A 22,464-nucleotide genomic window follows, 5' to 3' on the forward strand; every position below is an offset into this window, starting at 1 on the left:
GTTCTCTGCACTCCCTGACCCTCTTGGCAGTAAATTTGGGAACCCAAAGCTGTCAACAAAGCAAAATGGAAAAATAGAAGCCAGACAGACCCCGGTTGTATACGATATTTTAAGTAACTGTAGGTACGCGCTATGGAAATAATTAGGATTATTTGTTGTGTTGAAGGGAGGTATGTCACTGAGGTATTGTGTGCACTGCCATTCCTGTGCCTGCAAGATGGATTAGCAGCTGAGTTAACAGATGCAGTAAAGCTCAACTGAAAATAGTTCACTGTTGTTAAGCGTAGGTGAAAGGGCTTTGGTTTGGGTATCAAAGAGTGTATTTTGACTGCTTGACAAGTTTGCAAAAAAAAAAAAATCATTTCACTATTATAAGCTTTCTCTGTGAGTCTGGGGAATTTTTTTGTGCCATTAGAGTAATGAGCAAAAAACTGAAATGCACATTGATTAATAACCTAAGTGGAAGTACAGGGGAAACAAGTGGCTTTAACATTAATAAGGCAAATAAACCATTGATATAAAACGGTTGCTAATTGGGTGGGATGTTAAATATGGTGCATGCTGGCACATGGTGCTAAACTGTGGTACTTCCATAACCTACCAGTCAGATTTGGGAGCTGACTACATGAAGACATCTCCTTGCCTAAAAAGTCCTGTGTGGTTGGGTAAAAGGTTCAGGTGGGGATGAGAATCCATGATGGTGGAATCCAGGACGAAGATCTCCTGTGACTCTGAAAGGGATGGAGCCCCATGCCTGAATGGAGAGTGGTGCTGGCTGTTGACCTTCATGGTGAGGAGCTGAGTTAGGGAACACGGGGTGTGCTCACTCTTTTGGTGCTTTTCAGGTGTGAGATCCCAGCAAAGTTACTAATGCTCTGAGGAGGGAACAAAGGAAAGCTGACCCTGGTTACATGAGCCTTCAGAATGGGAAATAATTCACAATGGAAAATGGGGTATGTTATTTTGTGTCTGGTGACAGATGTGGGGAGGCTGCTGCACAGAGTGCTCCTCCTGGAACTGTGTAATTGAATCAAGGATTTGGGATGGTTCTAACACCATGCACTCAGGCGCACTGGGGGAAGTACAGCCCCAGATGCGCCAGCCTGGTTTGCCCTGCTCTGATCAGAGGGTGCCAGCAGCTCTGCATCATTTTCAGGATGTGAGCACAGGATTCTAACTCTGCTGCCCGTGGTGGATGTGTCACCATTGTTAGCAGGATCTCAATGCTGTTTTACATCCCTTCCTTCCTGGCACGCGACCATCTCCACAGGAGTATTCTCCCCAGTAAAATAAACACAAGGCCGACAGCAGCACAGCTTTAAAGCAAGCAGAGAACACTGACCACCCAGTGAAAAAGGAGAGCTCTGATAAGAGGCATCAAATAAAAATTCAAGTTTGCTGCTTCTGCCAGGAAGAAGGCATATCTTGAAGCAGCATGTGTGTGTGACAGCCGAGGAGGAGGTGGCAGGGCTGCTTTGAGGGTGGCAGTGTACCCCAGAGACAGATATTTTTTCTCCCTTTGGAGGGAAAACCTATTTTCTCCATTTGCAAGAGTATTGCCTGCTTGGGGCTTTTGGAGTCAGGACTTAGGGCTTGTAGTAACTGGAAGCATAAACAAAAAGATGACAAGGTTTAAGGGTTCAGGTGTGGCAAAGTCCAGCTGCAATCTAACAGTTGGGAAATCAGGCACCTCCCCTGTCTCTGCACACCCCCAGTGTCACCAAAGGCACCTCTGTACAGGACAGAACACTGAGCTTTGGACTCCTTCAATCAGGAACAGTTAAAACCCCAGGCAGAATGAGTTTGCTTGGGCAACTTGTCCAACCACACCTGCTGAGAATCACAGGCCCCTGGTGCCCCCAGACCCCACTCTGATCGCCTCCCTTGGCACAAGGCAGATAAACAGGGGTTTGCCCAGAGGGTCCTGCAGCATTGAAGGGCATCATCTCTCCATCCTCTGGCTGGGACATATGCAAACTTCACTTTCTTCCAGGCAGGGACAGATCTTCCCTAAAGCACAGAAATACAATGTGAATAACTCCTTTTGGTCTGGCTGCCCTCTAGTACCACTTGATGATGGATGGCTGGCTCCAGACAGCATTTCACATGCTGTGGCTTGCTAAGGACCAAGCCTGAGGGCTTTTGCTTCTTAAATCCCCTCTTATTCAAGCTCGGAGATACCCGTGGCCTTTCTGCAAGACCTGATAACTAGCCTGACCTAGGAGGGGAGGCAGGGTCCTCTAAACACCTTCAACAGCATTCAAAACAAACCCATAGCACACAGAGTCCTTCAGCAGTAGCGTCCTGCCAGCCCCCGGAGGACACTCGGGGGACATCAGCTCCGTGCACAGAGCAAGAGCTGAGCAAAGCCTGCAAAAACAGCGAGGATGCTTCTCACCAACTGCAGAAATACTTTCTCCAACAGCCTTGAAGTCTTCTCAACTTTTATATTTTGCAATTCCTCCACGCAGCAACTTAAACCAACCACAACCCTACCTGAGCCCTCCTAACTCCCAGCCTTCCCCCCTCACAGAACAGAGCCGCTCCCCGCACGGCCACATCCTGCCGCCCCTCGCAGGACAATTAGCCTTAATCCTCGTTAGTTCTGTACGTTTCCTTTAAATCCTGTTACCGCATTCCTCCGTGCACTGGAGCGCGGCCCGGGCGGCCTCCCCCGGCCTCCTCCGCGGCGGTGCCGGTGACCCCGCGGTGCCTCCCGGCTCCTGACCCGCCGGGGCTCGGCGGCTCCCGAGGGCCGCTCCGCTCCGGACTAATCTATCTTCGCTGATTAGTTCTTAATCAGGAAGGCAGACGTGAACAAAGGGTGCGGATGAAAAGAGAAGCGGGCATGGAGGGGGTTTAAATAGGAGAAAAAAACAAAGATTTTCTTCAAGGAAAGGTTCCCCTTTGCTGCTTTAGGAAGCAGCTCTGAAAACCCGGTCCAAAAGCGGCGTTTGAAGTCGAGCTACTTTCATATTTATAACGTTTGAGTCACTCCAGAAAAGCTACGCCAAAGCAGACCGAGTTGGACTACTACAGTCATTTATTTTGGAAGTTTATCCAAGCCTTGGTTAAAGATAAGAAATGTGCCTGGATGTGGAAGAACATCAGAGCCAGGCTACCAGAGCAGCGGGGAGCTTCCACCCCCTTTGATAGCACCAAGGCACGAGATGGTATCAGTACAACCCAAAATGTACTTATTCCTTCCTGGAGAGGCAGGGGAAGGCCTGGGAAGTTCTTGTTTGTCCTTGGAAGGCATTCCTGCCATGCTAATGTTATGCAAAGATCCAGCTTAGAAATCTCAGGCACAATCAAGGCATTTAGACCTGATTCATTAATGGCCAACAGTTAATAGGCTGGAGCTGTAATTCCTCTGTCTGGGGACTTGAGGGTGTTTAAGCCAAATCCATAAAAAAAAAAATATATATATATATATATATATATTACAGCTACACTGTTGATCTGTTACTGAAGATAGGATGCACCTCTCTGTCCAAAACACTCTGAAAAACAAAAGTAAACCCAGACTTTTCCAGGTCTTTATTGCTTTCCGAAGCCACTAAGTGCATCAGTCTTCCTAAATCTGGGAAATCAGCAGCATATCTTACCACTAAGTGCCCAAGCAAAATTCTCCATGAAGCAAAAGTTCAACAGAATGTAATTACCTCAAAAGCAGCACCTGAATGTCACAATTACAAATCAGTCTTTGGAGCTTGCAACCCTCGTTTCAATTCAAAGTTTAAGGCAACACCAACAGACCAAAAACCAGGGTCTTGTGAAAAACTGATCTGCAAACACATGGTCAACATATTGCCAAATTGGAGAGACACCTCAAAAGAGTGACAACGCGAACTTTTGGGACTTCAAATAAACAAATTTGAACTAATCAATCTGGAAAGTCTGTTTTCTATTTGTGGCTTTGGGTTTGCTGTTTCATGTTTCTTTCTTTGTCTTAGCTGTTTGTTTGCTTTCAATTACACAGGCCCCTCCTTATGCTAACCTCTGAATCTCCCCGTGCCGTGCCAGCCGGGAGGCAAGCAGCAAGGCACCGTGGAATATCAAATCCTGCAATATCAAATGCGAGCTAGAGGATGAGCCAGAAGAGGCTCCTTCTTCAAAGGCTGGTGGTTTTGCTCTCAAATCAGCTTTTTTTGGTGCATCCCCTCCACATAAAGGTATGGCACCAGTAGTTTGGCGACTGTTCCTCTGCAGTATTTGCTGTTTCACAGGTCATCAGGAGGTAGCGAGCAAAGCTTACCAGATGTGGCTTTTATCACCTCAAGTGGAACTATTTTCTTTATGGGAACCCTGGTTTTTAAGGTTTTATCAGATCACTGCGATTAGAAAAGCCTCACTTACACGCTCAAAAGCTCCTATAAAACCTGTAGTTCAAGGTTTATTTGGTCTAGGTGGTTTTCAACTTGGAGGAATGACTTGCAGACACAAGTAATTTGTCCTATAAGCTTTGACTGACCAGTTGCAAAGTACGCTCAAACTGCGCCTGCCTCCTGAGCAAAATTCCATCAACTCACTGACCAAAAGATGTTCTTTTAAGAATATTTTCAAAAAAGAGGGAAAAGAAGGGGGGAAAAGGGCTTGCATTAAAAAGGAAGTTTCAATTACTTTGTGAAATCAAGCAGAAAAATTAAGATCCAAGCAAACTTTATTAGCTCTGACAAGCAAATGCCGATGCCTTTGTTTCCTATGTGTGCAAAAGTTTTACTAAGGAGGGGTGTGTGTGGTTTTGGGTTTGATTTTGCTTCTTTTTAAGCCACAGAAATATGCCTTTTTTTTACAACATGCTTTGCTACAACTGGGTTTCGTAAGTATATTCGAACGAGGGAACTGGCACAGAGCTATCACAAAGCAGCTGATCCTTCTCCACACATCCACCAACATTTCCATGTGTCAATAGTCCTTCACGGCCACATTTATCTATGTAAAAACCCATATTAATAAGCCCTTCTCCTGCAGGCAGAGCATGCCAAGGAGAGTAACAGTGCAGATAATATAAGAACTTAGAGCAGGTTAAGAGACTCCAGAAAGAAAATACACAAAAGGCCAGATTTTTCAAATTAATTTTGCATCCACACATTTTTCAAGGCAGTTTGGCTCCTATTAAGTATTTCATATTCAGTTTGTAGGCTGCAGTCTGGGGGCGACCAGAGGGGTCTGTGGGAGCACAGCAGGACTCTGAAGGCTGCAATATGGGGAGCTGTGTTCCCCTGAAAACCAAGTTTTGGGCTTATAAAGTTTGAGAGAGCTGTGCTGCCTACTGCCCCACTCAGGCCCTGCACTGCTCCTGCTGAACAAACCATCTCCTCTGCCAAACCCCCCCTGGCTCCCAGGCCCCGAGGCAGGGTGGGCTGCAAGTTGGTGGAGCAGTTATTTCCACCGCCTCGAGGACCAGAAAGTCTCATTTGCTTAGAAAATAAAACTCAGTCCAAGAGCAGGTCCTGGGCAGACATAAATGAGACTTCAGTTCTAAGTGGAAAGTTTTCCACAAGACATTTTCATAGCAACATGGAGACTGTTTTGGCACCAGAGGGAAGGCAGAGCTGCTCCACAATTCCAGCTCCCTGGTTTCTCCCCAGTTTAGCTCAGCACAGGATGACCTTCTCAGCCCAGACATGGGCAATGTCCCTTCCACAATGAGCAGTTTGGGGCCAAATATTCCAGCTGAGCAGCTCCACTGCAGAGCAGCTTTCCAGGAGTCTGGAATAAGCACTGCCATCACCCCAGAAATGCCTCTCCAGAGCATCACAGACACAACTCAATTCTGAGGAACCCTGGCTACAACTCAGTACACAGCTGCACACTATGCACACCCAGAAAAGCAGCAAGCTTCTGGAATGCTGCATTTTCCAGCCTTGCCCACAAAGCCACACAAAGGCCTTTCTTGCTTCATCAGTGACCCCAGGGATTGCTGTCAACCCCTTGATCCAGCCTGCCTTCCTGGGAAGAAAGGTGATGCTGCTCTGCCCCAGGTCTTCACTCTGCTGCTCATGACTGTACGAACAGCTGGACCAGAAAGAGCCACCAATTAAAGGGGTTTCAGAAATAATTAGCTCACATCAATCTGATGCAAAGCAGGGTTGGGGAAACAAGCTCAGATGAAGGGCTCTGGGAGGGATAGCCAGCAGAACTTGATCTTGCAGCAGCTCTTGCACTGCAGATGCAGGACCAAGGCACAGATCTGTGCCTCCCAGCTCATCCCTTCCCTCAGTCAGAGCTCCCAGGGGCCAACTGGGACATGCAGTAGGCTCTCTGTGGCTATCAGGCTATCTTGGCTTGCCAGGCCATCAGAAGAAAGGCATGGGAAATTAATAAGCAATCTGTGAATCTCATATTGCATTGGCCAAAAAAAAAAATTAAAAAAAATCATACACTGCTGCCTAGAGCAGGACACCACAATTTAATAGGACTTTCCAATTTAAAGGTTAAAAACCTCACACCACGTGTTACTGCAGAAGGCAGGAAAGAACACGTAGCTCAAAGGGGATGCCAGCACTGAAAACGAGGAGGTGGGTCAGGTTTAAATCTAAACAGGCCCACCACACATCCATCCTAGGGCCACTGTTTATAATCAAAGAAAGGCAACTTTATACACAAAGATCACACACCAGTGGTTCCTGGCTGTTCCCAGGGAAAAAAAAGCTGCTTTTCAGCTGAACTTTCCGAGAACTGTTCATGTAAATAAGACAAACCTCCAGAAATGCACATGGTCAAGGCTGAAGCAACACATGGAGAAAGGCAAATAAGCAGCACAACAGGGGGCAGGGGACATCCAGTGCCAAAAACCAAAGGTGCAACTTGCCCAGGACCTTTGAAACTCCCTAAAACTGGGCCACCAGACAGAGGGAGGGTGTCAGTGAAAATCCTTCTCCTGCTGGAGGCACAGCTCCAGATTCAATCCCCCTGAAGGAAAAAAGAAAGGGATGGTGCCTGGAGAGGCAAGAGGCACCAACCCAAGCACAGGGCAGGATATTCGCCCAGAGATCCCAATAGTGGGGTCACTGCCTCCTCCCCAGGGAGCAGCAGCACTGGGACAGGAGCACAGCCTGTGCCCCAGTGATGTCCAGAACCATCTCCTGCATCTCCCACCTTCCTATTTATCTCCCCTCGGACAAAACACCTCAGAGCTAAGACCACAGCAGGGTTTGTAAATGAGATTTTCTAACCTGCAAAACGTGCTTTTAAGCCCTTGACTGCTGCTCCCACCAAGTGTTACTTTTCCAAGAGCCAGGTATCCGTTGCAGAAGCCACCCAGCTCACACAAGCACTGCACTGTGTTCTGCTGGCACAACACGACCTACGTCCAAAAACCCATCCCGCTGCTGAAACAGACTCCCAATGTATTCCCGGGCTGGAGGCAGCAGCCTGCCAGTGTTTGTGGAAAAGGCGAGGCTCAGCAGTTTAACCCACCCCGGCCAGGCGGCAAGGGGGGAGGAAGAGAGGGGAGAAAGGATTAAGATAAGGATATCACAAAATTAGGAATTCCTCCTTCTCCCCCTCTCCACAATGCCCTATCTTGCCTGCTCTCCTTGGGGCAGCTGTGAACACCAGCCTTATCTGCCACAGCTTCACACGGGCACTCCTCCTCCTCACCACAGCACACAGAAATCCCAACATCCCTGCAACAATTCCCAAGCCAATTTCTGTGCTGCCACCTTTGTTTGAGCAAATCCCTCCCAGGAGGGACAGCAGCATCTCAGATGACAACAGGAGAATGCAGGAGGCCACTTCAACCTTTGAAAATTAAAGCTTTTTGAACTCCCTACCCTCCTCCCAAACACATTTCACAGTGTAAGCATGTGCCTTCTCATTGCTGCTCCACATGAGACATGGCACAGAGTCACATTTTCTTAGGTAATTTGGAAGAAGCAAGTCTGGGGGACAGCTCAGCCCTGGTGTTGCACAGACTGTTCACCTGCAGACCCCAGCTTTGATCTCCTCTCTTGAACAGCAGCTTTGGTGGGATGGGAAAACACACTGAGCTGACAGCACCCAATTGCACCAGGGGACAATTGCACTGAGGTTTTGCTGGCAGGCAGTGAAGGGGTTTATTCTGTCTCCTTCAGCACAGCCCTGAGCAAGCTGGGGGGAGCAGGGAGTGCAAACAGGACCTTTGCCACCCACCTCCCAGGTGGGACCATTGACATCCACCAGCAGGAAGGTAAACAGCCCTGGCTCTGGGAGCCCCAGGGAGGGATGGCTGATTAGAAGGATGGGATGGATTTACCAGTTGTGTTAGTCTTTAGTCTTTCTGAAGCAGGAAGAGGAGCTCCCCTCCCTCCCCACAGCCACTGCTGTGCCCTGGCTCCCTCCATCAGCAGAAATACTCTGAAATAAAGTTTGCAGCTAAAAAAAGCCTGGAGGAGCCATGGGCAGCCCCTGCAATGGGGAGGCTCTGAGCAACCCGCCAGCTACACGGGGAGATCCTGGCAGGGCTGAGACAAGGCTTTGGAATGAGGATTGGTGGCAAATCTGTGGCAAATCCACGTGGGCTGGGTGTCTCCAGTGGGTGACACTGTGCTGTGACCAGAGCAGCTTCCTGGGGATGCACCCAGACCAAGCAGCACCAGCCAGGGGCCTGTGCAAAGCTCTGCTGGCCATGCTGGTTCAAAGCCATGTGCCTGGGGCTCAGCCAAGGAGATAAATGCAGGGAGCACAAAGGACACAGAGGGCAGAAAACCAGGAGCCAGAAGCTGTCCCATGAGAGACCAAGTGCTGGCCACCACCCCGTCAGTGTTTCTGTGCAAAAGCCAAGACTTACTTTTCTTTCTAAATACTACGCCTCCTGCTTAAAATAGAAAATAAAAAACAATAAAAATAAAGTTCCCTGTCCTCACACCACCAAAGGAAGAGGCAGGAATGGGAAAAGTGTAGCCCTCCAGCCTGGACACCCTTGGACAAAAGTCCAAGCTAACACTTAAGCCTTGAAGCTTCACTTGAGCCCCCAGTAAGAAGAAGATTTCCAAGACTGCCACAGGCTCAGGGACAGCTCCCCTCCTGCTCCTGTGCTATTTTCAAACAATGACATTTCTTCCAAAACAAAGTGGTTTGCAATCCTTGAGCAATTCTTTCCTTTTCCAATAAAAAGTGAAATTCTCTTCATTCTCAGCCAGTTGGGACTCTCAACCACAGGCACTGCCACCAGCTCCAAATCCTTCCACCCTGCAGATGGCCACGTCAGAACTCCAGCCCAGGCTCCTGCACTGCACTGGCTCCAGGCAGGTCTTGCTGCACCACTGCTCACAGAATACTGGGAGAGGTTAAATTTTAACTTGGAACTCCTTCCCTGAACTGCCTGACTTGTCTTCTGAACCTCCCTCCTGTAATTGAGGGATTTCACTTAATCTATTTAACTTCCAAGTGTGCTCCTTCTGCCATAACTTGTTTCCCCAAAAAGAAATTGCTTAATGTCTTGCAATATTAATATATATATATATAACTGAAAATCCATGGAGCCGAATATGACCTATTTCTCATAGCAATATAAGTATTTCCAGGTCCTAGCAAAGGCACAGTAAAAAGTAGCTCTACAGCAAAATGAGACTGAAGCCAATAAAGAGATTTGCTTTGAAACAAATTAATATGAATCAAATCCAAGGCAGCGGATTTCATGGCACAATCTGCCTATGTTAACTGCCCAGTAGTCTCCCAAACTGCCTGTCCAAAGGCAACACACAGTAAAATTTACATTCTGTGGTCACTCAGACAGACATCTGGTGCAAAGGCTTGCACTTTAAAATAAAAACCCATTGAAAGCTCTTCTTAAAGAGCTTTGCAGTTTAAAAACAACACCTAGGAACTATGTGGGACTGAGCAATTTAATCCCAAAAGAAACATGGGCAGTACCAGTGCTCATCCCTGGACCCAGCTGGGAGAACACAAGGGGTTAAACATGTGGTGGGCTCTTGCAGCAGGAGCATGAAGGGCCTATTTAAAAAGAAGAACCAGAAATAAGGAATTTTGCCAGTTTTTACCCCTGATAAATCCACATTCCAGTCTGTCAGCTATCTTGTTATCCCCAGAGCTGCTGAAGTGTCTTTGGCTGTAACTATGCATGACTCCAGCTTTGAGTAATGGAAATAAAGTATGTGCATTGCGACTGCAGCGTTCCTTCCCCAACCCCAGAAAAAGAAAGGCAGAGCAGGAGGAGATCCTAGAGAAGCTCAGGAATTTTGTGCAGAGAAGTTGGAAAGCTGTTCACACCCTACATCAGCTGCCCACTGCACCAAACCCGCCTGGGGAGAGATGCCTACAGCTTGTAGGGGAGATGCCAAGTTTTAGCCTAACACAGCAGCTCTTACTGTCTGCAATAACAAATAAATACTCTTCCAGATTCACAAGTCCAGTTTAGCTGGCAATTCATAGTCAGCAAACATTTGGAAGCAGTATTGCAAAATTAAACAAAGCTATCATTTACAGGAAACCCTGCCTCGAGTACAAATTATAGAGTTGTTAAGTTTATCTGGGAATGCCTTGCCCCTGAGTGCTGTATAATTATTCCTAAATCTTTCAGGAAAGAATGCAAATATTTTCAAGCCGTAATTCATTGACAAGGAGGAAGTCTCATTTAACCTTTTGTGCATATTTTGATACCTAGAAATTAACCCTTACTTCCCACAACTATTTTCCAGGATCCTACTGAGCCAGTTGGGCAGCAAGTGGACCCACAGCCCTTGTTTTGGCCAGGCTGGACAGGAGCACCAGGCTCACCTGGCATCCTTGCCCGCTCCCAAACTGCCTCTACAGCAGCTTCAGGGCTGGTTTGGAGCAGCCCTGTGCCAGCCAGGCTGCTCCACTCACAGAGCCTTCCCCAGAAGGAGGGCTGCTGAAAAGACTGGCTGTTCTCACAGGAGTTACAGCAGGGAGAGGTATAAAGGAGCCTTTAGTAATGCAGAGGGCTGAGTTATGTGGAGTTTTCACCAGCGAGGCGCCTGCACCACGATCCCCTTGGTGGGCTGGATTCACCAGGGCTGAGCCTCATCTCTTCCAGCCTCCTCTACCCACCAAGCCACAGCTCCTCAACCAGCCCCAATTAACTCATGTTGATTAGCAGAAGCCACATGGCCAAAAGCAGTCACACCTTTCCCTGTCCCCATAAAAGTGTTTTGTTTTGGAAAGAAGAAGGAGGCCAACTCATCCTCTGCTCAGGACCCTCCAACATCCAGACCCTCATCTACCAGTGGCAACAAACTGAGATATATATCTAAAGAAACAGTCACTTGCAGCCAAAGGGGAGAGGGCATGCATCCCCCAGGACATCTGCAGTCATACACACAGACCCCACACTCCCCATGCACCCCTGGGTGAGCGCCCAGTGCTCCACGGGGACCCATTCTGCTCCAGCCCAATGCTGTGCCAGGCTCAGCCACATCTTCCAGCTCGGAGACCCTCCTGCACCCACTACTGTGCTACAAAGGAAAAAAACCCACCCAACCAAACAACAGCCAGCCTTACCTTTCCAAAGGCAGCACTCACGCTATTGTGTTTTCCTCCGAGTGACATTATTAATTCAGAAGAGCTCAGCAGTGGGTGTTATCCCCTGGTGCTCACAGCAGCTCCTGGGCACAACAGCTGGGCTGGAGCACCCATTTCCCAGCTGGGTGCTGCAGGAGGCAGGAACCTGCAGCTGGGAGCATCACCGCTGTTCTCAGTTACTCAGACACGGAATGCTAACAAGGTTAGGCTGCAGCAGCGACAGACCAACAACATCCATGATGCACATCCACTGTCACACATCATAGTGGAACAAGGACCTGGCTTCTTCCTCTGGGTGGAAGCAGGTCACTGAATTCCCTCCCTTGCAAGCAGGTAAGCCCAAGAGTTTTCAGAATGAAGATGAGAGAACCTCACGCAAAATGGATTTAAACCCAACTCTGTTAAGATGCCGGGATGCTCCAAACCACTGTGATGATGCTCCAAACCACCACCTGGGTCCCAGCAGTACAAAACCTCTTCAGCTCCTCTCCTTTCCCGTGAGCAGCTGTGAGCTTTCTTCCACGCCTGGAGCCGGGGAAGGGAGGCCAGGCAGGCACAGAGCCCTTGCACTCCCTCCTCATCCCACTGCCATGCTCGGGGAGCATGTAAAACCAAACCAGCGAGCATTGCACTGGAAGAAAGCAATCTCATTATGAGAGCTAATGAAAGCGAACCACAATTATTATGTAAACAGCACTGAATCATTAGCAGACGCTATTAAAGCCATTTTTCCCCCCACCGAGAAGAAAAGCATATTGCCCTATGGCACCCTCAGTTCTGTCTCTAAACGGAGCCAAAACTCAGGGGAAGCCTGTTTGTTTTCCTCCAGTCCAAACTAAACCAGCAGCACCACTCTGACCCCTGATCTGCACGCTGGGTGTTTGCCAGCTGCTCCCAGTGCCTCTGCCCAGGCAAAGGGGCGCTGCTGCCTCTCTGCCTTGGCTCACCAGGCATCCTGTGCTCCCCCAGGACTGCTGGCCACCACACTTTAGAAACCCCAAGGTTGGCAGGTACACAAAAAAAAAAAAAAAAATCCAGCCCGCACTATTCAGAGCAAAGGCAAAGCCTGCCTGGGTGCCCATAGCTGGCAAGGGATTGATTTTCCATCAGGCTTGTAACTGTGCCCGTTCCTTTGATCACATAAATGCTCTGTCCCTCCCATGGGAATGGGCCAAGGAGAGTCAAGGATGGTGCAGGAGGTTATTTATCCCCCTTACTCCATGGCTCTCCTTATCACTAATTTCTTTCCAACAGCAGCACTCACCACAACTGGGTGAAGCTGCTTGCCCTTTAATCTTCCATGGGGCAAAGTTACCTTTAAAACAAACAAACAACCCAGCTCCCTTACACAGAGGACACTGCCAGCCAGTTGGCTATAAAGACACTCAAACAAGATCCTCATGTTTGTAGGAGAAGTAAAAAACTGCATTTCAGCCCAGTAAAAATCCTGTCTCCATCTTTATGTTCCAAGAATGCTGAATCAAAACAGGCTCAAGTCTTTAAAAAGAGGAGAGTACAAAGAAGCAAAAAGTTTGTATTAAAACCCATGTAATCTTTTTTAAACACCATTATTAGAACCTGTAGTACCAGCCAAGAGTGATTTATCACCCCCTGTCATCACAGCCTGCAACACAGAGCTTTTTATACCAAACTGTCAATGCTACAAAGCTAAAGCCCCAGCTCATAATTTCTTAAAGCTGGTCCTGTGCTGCCAGCAAATCCCCTAAACCCTGGGATTTGGGGGTCCGGGGCACTGCTGCTCCTCCATCAGTGCCATGCAGAGCGATGTGACCCAACCCAGAGCATCCAGCACAGGTTCTGCACTGTGCTTCTGAGCAGGAGGATGTTATAAGTCAGTGTAGGTAAACAAATTACCCAGGGCTATTTCAGCTTCTTTCAAAAGGAAAGTCAACGGGCCATAAAGGCTTTAACTGCATTTTCCGATGGACCTTGAGGTGCCTGGTTTTCACAAGGCAAGCGGTCAGAGCTCTCTGAAAACCAGACACCCTGACATTTGGGGTTTTCCTGTGAAGTTGTTACTCTAACACACCCCAAATCACCAGTAATTTCTAGAATAGCAATACAAACCACAAGAGGTTAAACTGACTGCACATTACTTAAACTAACCTAAGGGTGACCCCTGGAAAGGAACAGCTATTGGATGTTGTGGTTCTGTAGAAACTCAATTACCAAAGCCAATTTCCTATGAGCATTTTTAAAAAAGGAAAAAGAAGGAAAAAAAAAAAAAAGGCAGCAACAATGCTGACAATGTGTAAGGGCCACATATTTTCACCTCCTGAAAGCTGCAGCCTTGCCTGTATAAGAACTGCTCCTATTCCCACAAAAATGTTCAAACATATTTTAAACATTTCATCATTGTTTGCTCCCATCTGAATTTGCTTAAAATCCAGACAATTCTCAGCTTCTAAATTGGAAACATTAAGAGAAATACTCCTTTAAAATCCTTTGCTCAGGGTAGCCCCTCTCCACCATCCACATACCTTTCCAAAACCAAAGCTTGCAGAGAGAGAAGTGCCTCACAGGGAACTCCCACAAATCCAAGGCCATCAGCCACTGGCTGTGTGAGCCACAGAAAATATTAGTAGAAAGACAGGAAACTAACAGATTTCATTTCTCTGCTTAGAAGATGGACAACAAAAAAAGTATTTCTAAGAATGTTTTCTGGGAGGTGGGGAATCTGACAATGCTTTACATTGGGAAAGAAGTTACTATAGTTCTAATTTCACATTAAAATCAACACTGAGTAGCCCTTAATTGAAATTGATCGCACCAGGTGGTATCCCCACACACACTTCTTGAGCACCATCCCCATCCTTTCAAGCACTTTGCCAGTGAGGTGATGCACTGCTGCCCTTGAGGAACATCACCCCATCCCACCTCCCTCCTCTGCCAGGACCCACAGACACATGAGAGGTGACAGACAGCAAGGCACAAACTAGCAGGGAAGGTGATTGTGCCAACCATGGCCATTTTCAAACAGAAAACACCAGCCTAAGAAAACTACCACAGCTACTACATCCACACGGGGCAAGCCTGCCAACAGCCCACACGGCTGCCACCAGCTCTGCACACAAAGCCTCCAGCACTTTCTCACCAGGTTCCCTCTTCCCAACATGCTATTTTTATCTGAGCACCTTTCCCGGACCAGAAAGATGTAAACAAGAAGAAAATTCTCTGGCACAAACATGGTGCTTTGGCCACAGCCTCTGCAGACTGCACGGGCAAAGAAAAACACAAAAATCTCTCCCAGAAAAGCAAAATAGTTTCATGAAACACTTCTTCAACAAACCAGGAAGCAGGTAAGACGGGCTACAACAAAGTAGTAATCGCTTTTTAATTAAAAACTTGGCAATTAAAAAAAAGAATACACACAGCAGCTTTCTTCCTGAGATGCACCAACCCCAGTGAAGAGCACAAACTGCACCTTTCAGGGCACCAGAGGGGTTTGCCATGGGGCATCCTGGAGCACACAAGGTAATTTAGGGAACAAGAGGGAAACTTACTGGGTCCTCACATTGCTTAGCAATGGGAGAAGGAAGTTATCTTCATAATCTCAAAAGAAAGAGAAAGCAGGAGGAATGTGAGGAATGCAAGGAGGTTATTGCCCGGGAGACTGGGACTGGCAGCTCACTCTCAGCCTGGCCGCCGGCGAGGAGGCACATCCTGACCTCTGTGGCTAGCAAGAATGTCCACCCCCCCCCAAAAAAAAAAAAAAAAAAAAAAAAAAAAAAAAAAAAAAGGCAGAACAAAAGCAAGTAGTAAAGAATTTTGCAGAAGACTGAAAAATCCTGATGCTCTATCCTGGCGCTGCCCAAACCTGCGGGAGATGTCAGGGACTGAGCCTGTGCAACTCAACACACATGCACATCCACAGAAGTCCCTGGTGAGTCCATGGGAATGGCCATGTGTGAAGGGGACAGGAGATGAGAACCACACATCTGACATCTCTTGAGGAGACTGGCAGTCTTTCCCAGCCATGCAGCTTCCAGGGTAGGCAACAAATTGCACAGAGCCAGGACAGTGGGGTCTGCACAAGCCACCATCCAGCACCAAGAGCAGGCTAAGGCATCGCAGACCTCACCACAGACATCACCACCTCAAGGAACTGGGACCTTTCCAGCCTGCTGACAGAGGTCCCAGCCCTACTGCACCTCCAAGACAGAAAATGCTCATCTGGAACCTTCTTCCATCAGAGCCAAACAGAAGTGATGCTCCATCCTGAACTTCCTTGGCTCCACAGGTACCAAGGAAATACTGTAGCAGAGGGGAGATGCAGAGACCCAAAACAGCGCCTTGCTGTCGTGTTGGCCGTGCTCTGCTGCTGTTTCAGTAGGAATAAAAAGCCTGTTGACATACGAAAGCCACAGAAAATCTCCCTGAAACTACAAAACAGCACTGAAAACATTGTGCAGCTCAGGCCTTCTGCACAATGTACACACGCCTATTCAGCCTCTTAAAAAACAGCTACATGTCTAAGGAAACATCTGATAATTAAGGCAATTTTAACAATAGATAATAATTTGACTATGAATTGTATGGAATGTAATGACTGCTTATTCTGGCAGAAAAAACAGAACTTTCTATGAAGTGCCTGCCAAGGAAAACGATACTCCCACTCAGCCCGGACCACTGCGAGCAGTTGCTGCTAACCACATGCTTCGCGCTGCCGGCTGCTAGGACACGGAGCGCCGCTGCAGCCGAACAAAACCCCGAGCTGCACATTCGCAGGGAGAGAGAGGGAAAGAGAGAGAGGGGAGGAAAGCGCGTCCCGGCGAGCGGCGGCCGGAGCCGGGCTCGGAGCCGTGACTCAGCCGGGAGCCGCCGCCAGGCCCGGCCAGGCCCGGCCGCGCCGCCAGCGCTCCTCGGTGGCCTGCGGGCAACTCGCACGCTGCCAGCTCCCCCCTCCCTCCCTCCCGCCGCTTCCAGTTGCTAAATGACATTAGAAGCGGCTAAAAATACTTCAAGCGGTTCTCTCCGTTAGTTTTCCGTGCCAGCCAACTTGTGAAGGCCGAGGGGATGTTCTCTCCAGTGGTCATTTTCAGGTAATCAGGAGAAAATCCTGCCCACCAAGAACCACTGCCTTCACTGGACAGGAATCACGGCAAGTAGGTACAGCTGGAGGCCAGGTCACTGCACACCTTCAAACAGACCTCAAGGATGACCAGGTGTTATCTGGTACTTCTCACAGCACAGCAAGTCCAGAGCTGCCTCTGCAAACCGACTGCAACAGTGCCAGACAGGCGAGAAACACCGGCCTGGAGGGGATCCAGAAAGCCTTTCTCAGTTGGAAGAGGCCACATGGAAGAGAAGCATGTGAAAAACTAAAGAAGCATTTGCTGAACTTGACATGTAAAACAATGGGCTGGTTTTGGCTGAAGTAGAGTTAATTTTCTTCACAGTGGTTAGTATGGGACTGTGTTCTGGATTTGTGCTGAGCATAGGGTTGATAATACGGAAAAGTTTTTGTTATTGCTGAGCTGGGATTACACACAGCCAAAGCATTTTCTGCTGCTTGTACTGATATGCTGGCGACGAATTGGAGGAAGAGACACAGCTGGGACAGGTGACCCCAAGTGACCAAAGAGAGATTCCAGACCATATGACATCATGGCCATATACAAAGTGGGGGAAGAAGGAGAAAGGGGAGGACATTTGGAGTGATGGTGTTTGTCTTCCCAGGTCACTGTTACATGTGATGGGGCCCTGCTTTCCTGGGATGGCTGAACACCTGCCTGCCCAGGGAAACACTGAATTCCTGGCTTTGCTAGCATGCTCAGCTTTTGCTTTCCCTGTTGAACTGGATTCTTCTCAACCCACAAGCTTCCTACCATTTACCCTTTTGGTCCTCTCCCTAATCCTTTTGGTAGGGTAGGGAAGTGAACGAGTGCCTGTGTGAGGCTTGGTTGCTGGCTGGGGTTAAACCCCAACAAACAGCAATGCAAACAAATTCTCACCGACCAAGGGCAGGACACAAGGACAGAGTACCATCCAACAGCCATAAATACACTGGGGACAAGTGAGCAGCAGGACATCAGTGCACACCCACCCACAGTTACTCTGGGCAAAGTCCAAAAATCAAGGGTCAACCGATTTCCTCTGCCATGGAGGAAGAACTGCTCTCACAAATAAATGCAGCTATTCAATTAATTTGGTTTAAATAGAGATTAATTACACTGAACACTTCACTAAGGCTGAACAGAGGGCTGCTTGCACCCAGCTCCCTGCAAAAACAGGCTGCTTCAGGTTTGATCTGTGCTCTCCACCACTGCCAGGAGAGCAGGGATGACACTGCTGAAGGAATTTTGCCAGTTAACTGGCTACATTTTCCACCAACAGGCAAGACGGTTTGGGGTTTTTTTTTCTCCTTTTCAATCTAGGAAAAGAAACATCTAGTTCTTCCAATTAGCAGGAAAAGGGAAGGAATTTCCGTCTGTTTAACGCCTGAGGGCAAGAAGCAGCCTTTTGAAAGAAAGGTTGGGTGGGAGTTTTTTGTTTTTTAAATCACAGCCACCTACTGTGGGTCTCCAGATGCCACCGTCCCACTCACTTTGCATTTCATTCTGCAGCCCCTCCAGACCAACCAAGGTAAGCAGCCCCTTCAGATGGTCATTTTGGGGTGTTTTGCCCTACCAGGACAGCTTGGAGACACCTGGAATCCATAAGGAACATTCTGGGTAGAGTTTGAACAAAGTCAGTGGCTCCAGGACCCAGAACTTCCCAAGATGTGACGTGTCCTTGGAGAACTGTCAAAGTCATCTTAAAAGCAGTCAGAGCCTGGTGCTCTGCCCACATCACCTACTATCTACAGGCTATCAAGAGTCAGGTTTCACAAACCAACCATGTAGACATCAGGTCTAGAGAGCACTGACCTCTCCAGCAAGAGCAAGATTGCATCTCAGCACTGCCAGGAGCTTTGCCACACACACACATCACAGGGCTGGAGGGGCAGCAGCCACTGAGGAACACTCAGGTACAAAGCAGCACCAAAGGGCCATGGGTTATGAAAAGCTTCCACACAGATTTATAGCAGCAGTCAGTGTTTATACCTCTAACACCAAAGAGACATAAAAGGAAACAAGTTCTCTATGTCCCACACCACAAATAACCCATTTTACACCTCTTATCAAGGAAGCAGTGAGTTGACCAGCTGTGCACTTCTTTCAGAAATGCCTAGGTACTTCAGCAAGATATACCCTGCTATTTATGCATACTCTAATTAGGTCCTAAACCTCATCTAAATAAGTATTAAAGTGAACTCCTGGGTAATTATGGTGAAGGAGCAGCCTTTTAATGCCACTGAAATAGCAATGATACAGATAAAACGCCTGCTGGAATGAGCATTTCCTTGAAAGAAAAAATTTTGCATATGTGCTGCTCCAGAAGAAAATAATGTGGCCAAAAAATCCATGTGAGATGCTATAAAACCCCAAATGACTCCCATGGCCTTCCAGTGAGGATGAGTTTCACTTGATGTCACATAGCCCAGTGCAGGGACACATTTGCCTGCACAGCTGCTTCACTTTACAATCCAAGGCCAACATTTTGTAGGATCAGTAATCCCCAACAGCAAAGAAATCACTACACTTACAGAAACAAATCTGCCACAGCTTTTAGGACACCTTTTCACAAAGATGCTAGGAAGTTTCTGTCAGCACTGTGATCTAAACTTGCTAAGAGAATGTGAGAATAAAGCATAATCTACCAAATCAGTACAGAAATCTAACAAAGAAGTTTATGCACTTCAGACATGAACAGCCACACACCATTCCATCAGTGTTCATGTGTCCACACGTGATGCCATGCAGCCCACTGAGGTCTCCCCAAGCTGTCCTCCACCAGTTTAGTGAGCAGAGAGGTGCCACCAAGCAGAAATCACCAGTTTCCACCCCGGTGGGATAGTTGGCCAGGCACATGGCTCATTCCCTCACACACATTTATCTTGTTCCCACCGATAGCCAGGCGCCCAGGTAACGGCCTGTCCAAACCACTCACTCTCCCGATGGAAAACACGCCACTTATCACCTGCAACACCATCTGGAATCAAAGCCTTGGCAAGTGCCCCTGCTCTGGAGACACAATACACACCACAGACCTCTCACCCTGGTGCCAGACCTCAGCCTCCAGCTTTATCACCCGGCCCGTGGGACTGCAGAGCCCTGTGCTGATGCCACAGGTGAAGTTCCCCACTCTGAGAGCACTCAACACCAGCAGTGGGACTGGACTGGTGGTTCCATCTGCCTGCAGCAGCTGAGCAGCAAGGGGGGAGATCTGCAGCCTCCAAACACAACCCACGCCAAAACCACATGAATTCACAGGGGGAACGTGAAACTGCAGCAGGTGTAGCACCCCACTCCAGGTTTAATTTTAAATTCAGCCACACTTGAGGTACACCACACTTTAAAGCTGTACACAGCACGCCTCCTTTAAAGACTTCCACCACCCTCTCTGAAATACCCTGCACAGCAGGATTACATTTAAAACACAACTTTGCAGGACCTGTTGCTTTCCAAGCAAGGCCAGACACAGACTCCCTGTGCCCCTGGAACAGCAACATAACCCAGGCAATACTTTCAGCATGTCACTGCAGAAAGCCCTTCTTTTGTCAAATAATCTTACCTTGCTCATCACTTTTCTCAAACAGACAACAGCTTTAGAGCTTCAAATGGAAGCCCTGTCAGCATGATCTACTCCTGACATTCTCCAAAGCTCACCAAGTCATCTTAAACAATAACATATAAAATAAGGATTAGGTCAAACCTTCCCAGTACTGGGCTTAAGGGGAAGTCTGCTCACGTTCTGATCCTGCACTGATGAGGGCTGGACTCAAATGCAAGACTATTTATTAGAGACCATTTTACAAAGCAGGCAGAGTGAAGGGGCGAGAGTATTTTAACTGCAACCAGTCAGACGTTTCTCATTAAAATATTTCTTGGAGAAGTAAACGGGCCTGCAATTTTATTCAAACAGATGTAGGCTAAATGCATATCATTAGTCTGACAATACAAAAGCACAAGCGACTGAAATTATTTTAATTTTGTCAGTGAAAAGGATAATGTATGCATATCTGGAGGGCACACCAATGGTAAAGATTACCCCCAGCTTCTATCTGAGCCGTCTAAAGGTATTTACTTGGGGTCTGTCTGTGTTGTGACAGTGTCCCAGATCGAAATGAATGCCTCCAACACTCCACATTTTTGAGCCATTCAGTCATGCATTTTTGTTATTGTTGAAAGTAGTGCGAAATTGCAGTGCATGAGCTGGAGTCCTTGGTGGTCTCCGAGGATTCCAGCTAAAAAGGCACTTCCTTTGTTCCGCGGAGAATGCGGTCCAGTAGGTCATTCAGAAGGGGAAATAAAAGCAGCGGCCCTGGGAGGGAGATGAAGGATGAAACAAAAAGAATAAAATGTTTTGGGTGTGAGCACATTAGCTACCATTTCCTACTGCTGCCGGCTGCGAGCACTCCTGTCCCCGGGATGCGCAAGTACCTCGGGACGAAGGTTGAGGGAAGGAAGAAAGAAAGAAAAAGGAAGGGGGAAAGAAAAAAAAAAAAAAAGAAAAGAAAAGAAAAAAAAAGGAGCCGTGTCTCAGTCCCCTCAGTCCCTCCGCTAGCAGCCGCCGGGCACCGGGGCGGGACGGGCCGCCCGCTCCCCGCCGGGGCGAGCGGCGACCCAAGGGCAGGAGCGCCCGCGCCGCCGAGCCGGGAGCGGGGCCGGCAACAGGCGCGGTCCCGCCCGGCACGGCACGGCACGGCACGGCACGGCACGGGGGGCGCGCAGCTGGGACTGCACCGGGAGCCTCCGCGCGGGATGGGCGCCGAGCTCCGCGGGGCCGAACCGAGCCGCGCCGAGCCGGGCAGCGCGCCCCGAGCCGAGCCCGGGGGGAGCCGGGCGCGCACCCCGCGCTCCGCGGGGCCGGGCCGAGCGCGCACAAAGGCGGCGGCGACGATCGCGACTCACCGCTGATCTCGTGGCTGGGCGCCTCGCTCTGGCTGAAGCCCTTGGCGGCGTAGAGCCTCCGCACTTCGGAGCAACTTTTGGCGCGGGGCTCGGCGGCCAGCAGCAGCGGCAGGCTGAGGGCGGCCAGCGCGCACAGGAGGGGCGGCAGGCAGCAGCCCCGCCGCGGCATGGTGCGGGCGGGCAGGGGCCGCCGCGGCCGGGCGAGCGCGCCCCGAGGCTGGAGCCGGCGCTCCGCCGAGCCTGCCCCGCCGCGCCCCGCGGCAGCCGCGCCCGCTGCCCTGCGCCCCGCTCCGCTGCGGCTCCGCTCCGCTGGCCCGGCGTGCGGCGGCGCTCCGCGAACTTGGCCCGGCAGGAAGCACATGGGGTGGTGGTGGAGGAGAAGGAGGTGGAGGGAGGCGGGGAGGGCGGCAGCCAAGCAGGATCGCGCAGGGCCGGGACAAGCCTCTGCAGCCCCCGGGAAAATCAGGAGCTGGGATCCGCCCGCCCAGCGAGGCGGAGCGGAGCCCGGGGCTGGCCGGCCCCGCGCGGGCGCTCCCTCCCGCGGAGAGTCCCGGCGCTGCCCCGCACGGGCACCGCGGCACGGGCACCGCGGCACGGGCACCGCGGCACGGGCACCGCGGCACGGGCACCGCGGCACGGGCACCGCGGCACGGGCACCCCCGGCACGGGCACCCCCGGCACGGGCACCCCCGGCACGGGCACCGCGGCACGGGCACCCCCGGCACGGGCACCCCCGGCACGGGCACCGCGGCACGGGCACCCCCGGCACGGGCACCCCCGGCACGGGCACCCCCGCCCGCAGCCCGGCTGGCAGCGCCCGGCCCCAGAGATCCCACCTGGCACCCCCGCTCCCGCCCCGGCCAGCTCCGAAGTGCTCCCCGAGGAAAAGGGAGAGATTCCCTCTGCGCTGTGCTCTGCCTCCTGAACTGGAGCTGTATGTAGATGGTGCAGCTCTGCCCCAGGTTTAATAGGTTCACTAGGCTGATGAATTTTGACA

At 49.7% G+C, this 22,464-nt stretch overlaps 1 protein-coding gene across 1 annotated transcript in view; it reads right to left on the reverse strand.

Moving 5' to 3' along the window:
* GPC4 (glypican 4) overlaps positions 1-21,636 on the reverse strand; it is a 66,904-nt gene extending 45,268 nt beyond the window's left edge. Inside the window, exon 1 of the mRNA XM_063170703.1 lies at positions 21,468-21,636. Within this exon, the coding sequence (XP_063026773.1) occupies positions 21,468-21,636 (169 nt within the window). The remainder of the gene's footprint in view (positions 1-21,467) is intronic.
* Between the last annotated feature and the right edge of the window lie 828 nt (positions 21,637-22,464).

The sequence above is a fragment of the Melospiza melodia genome, chromosome 16 (assembly GCF_035770615.1).
Source record: "Melospiza melodia melodia isolate bMelMel2 chromosome 16, bMelMel2.pri, whole genome shotgun sequence".
Classification (NCBI taxonomy): domain Eukaryota; kingdom Metazoa; phylum Chordata; class Aves; order Passeriformes; family Passerellidae; genus Melospiza; species Melospiza melodia.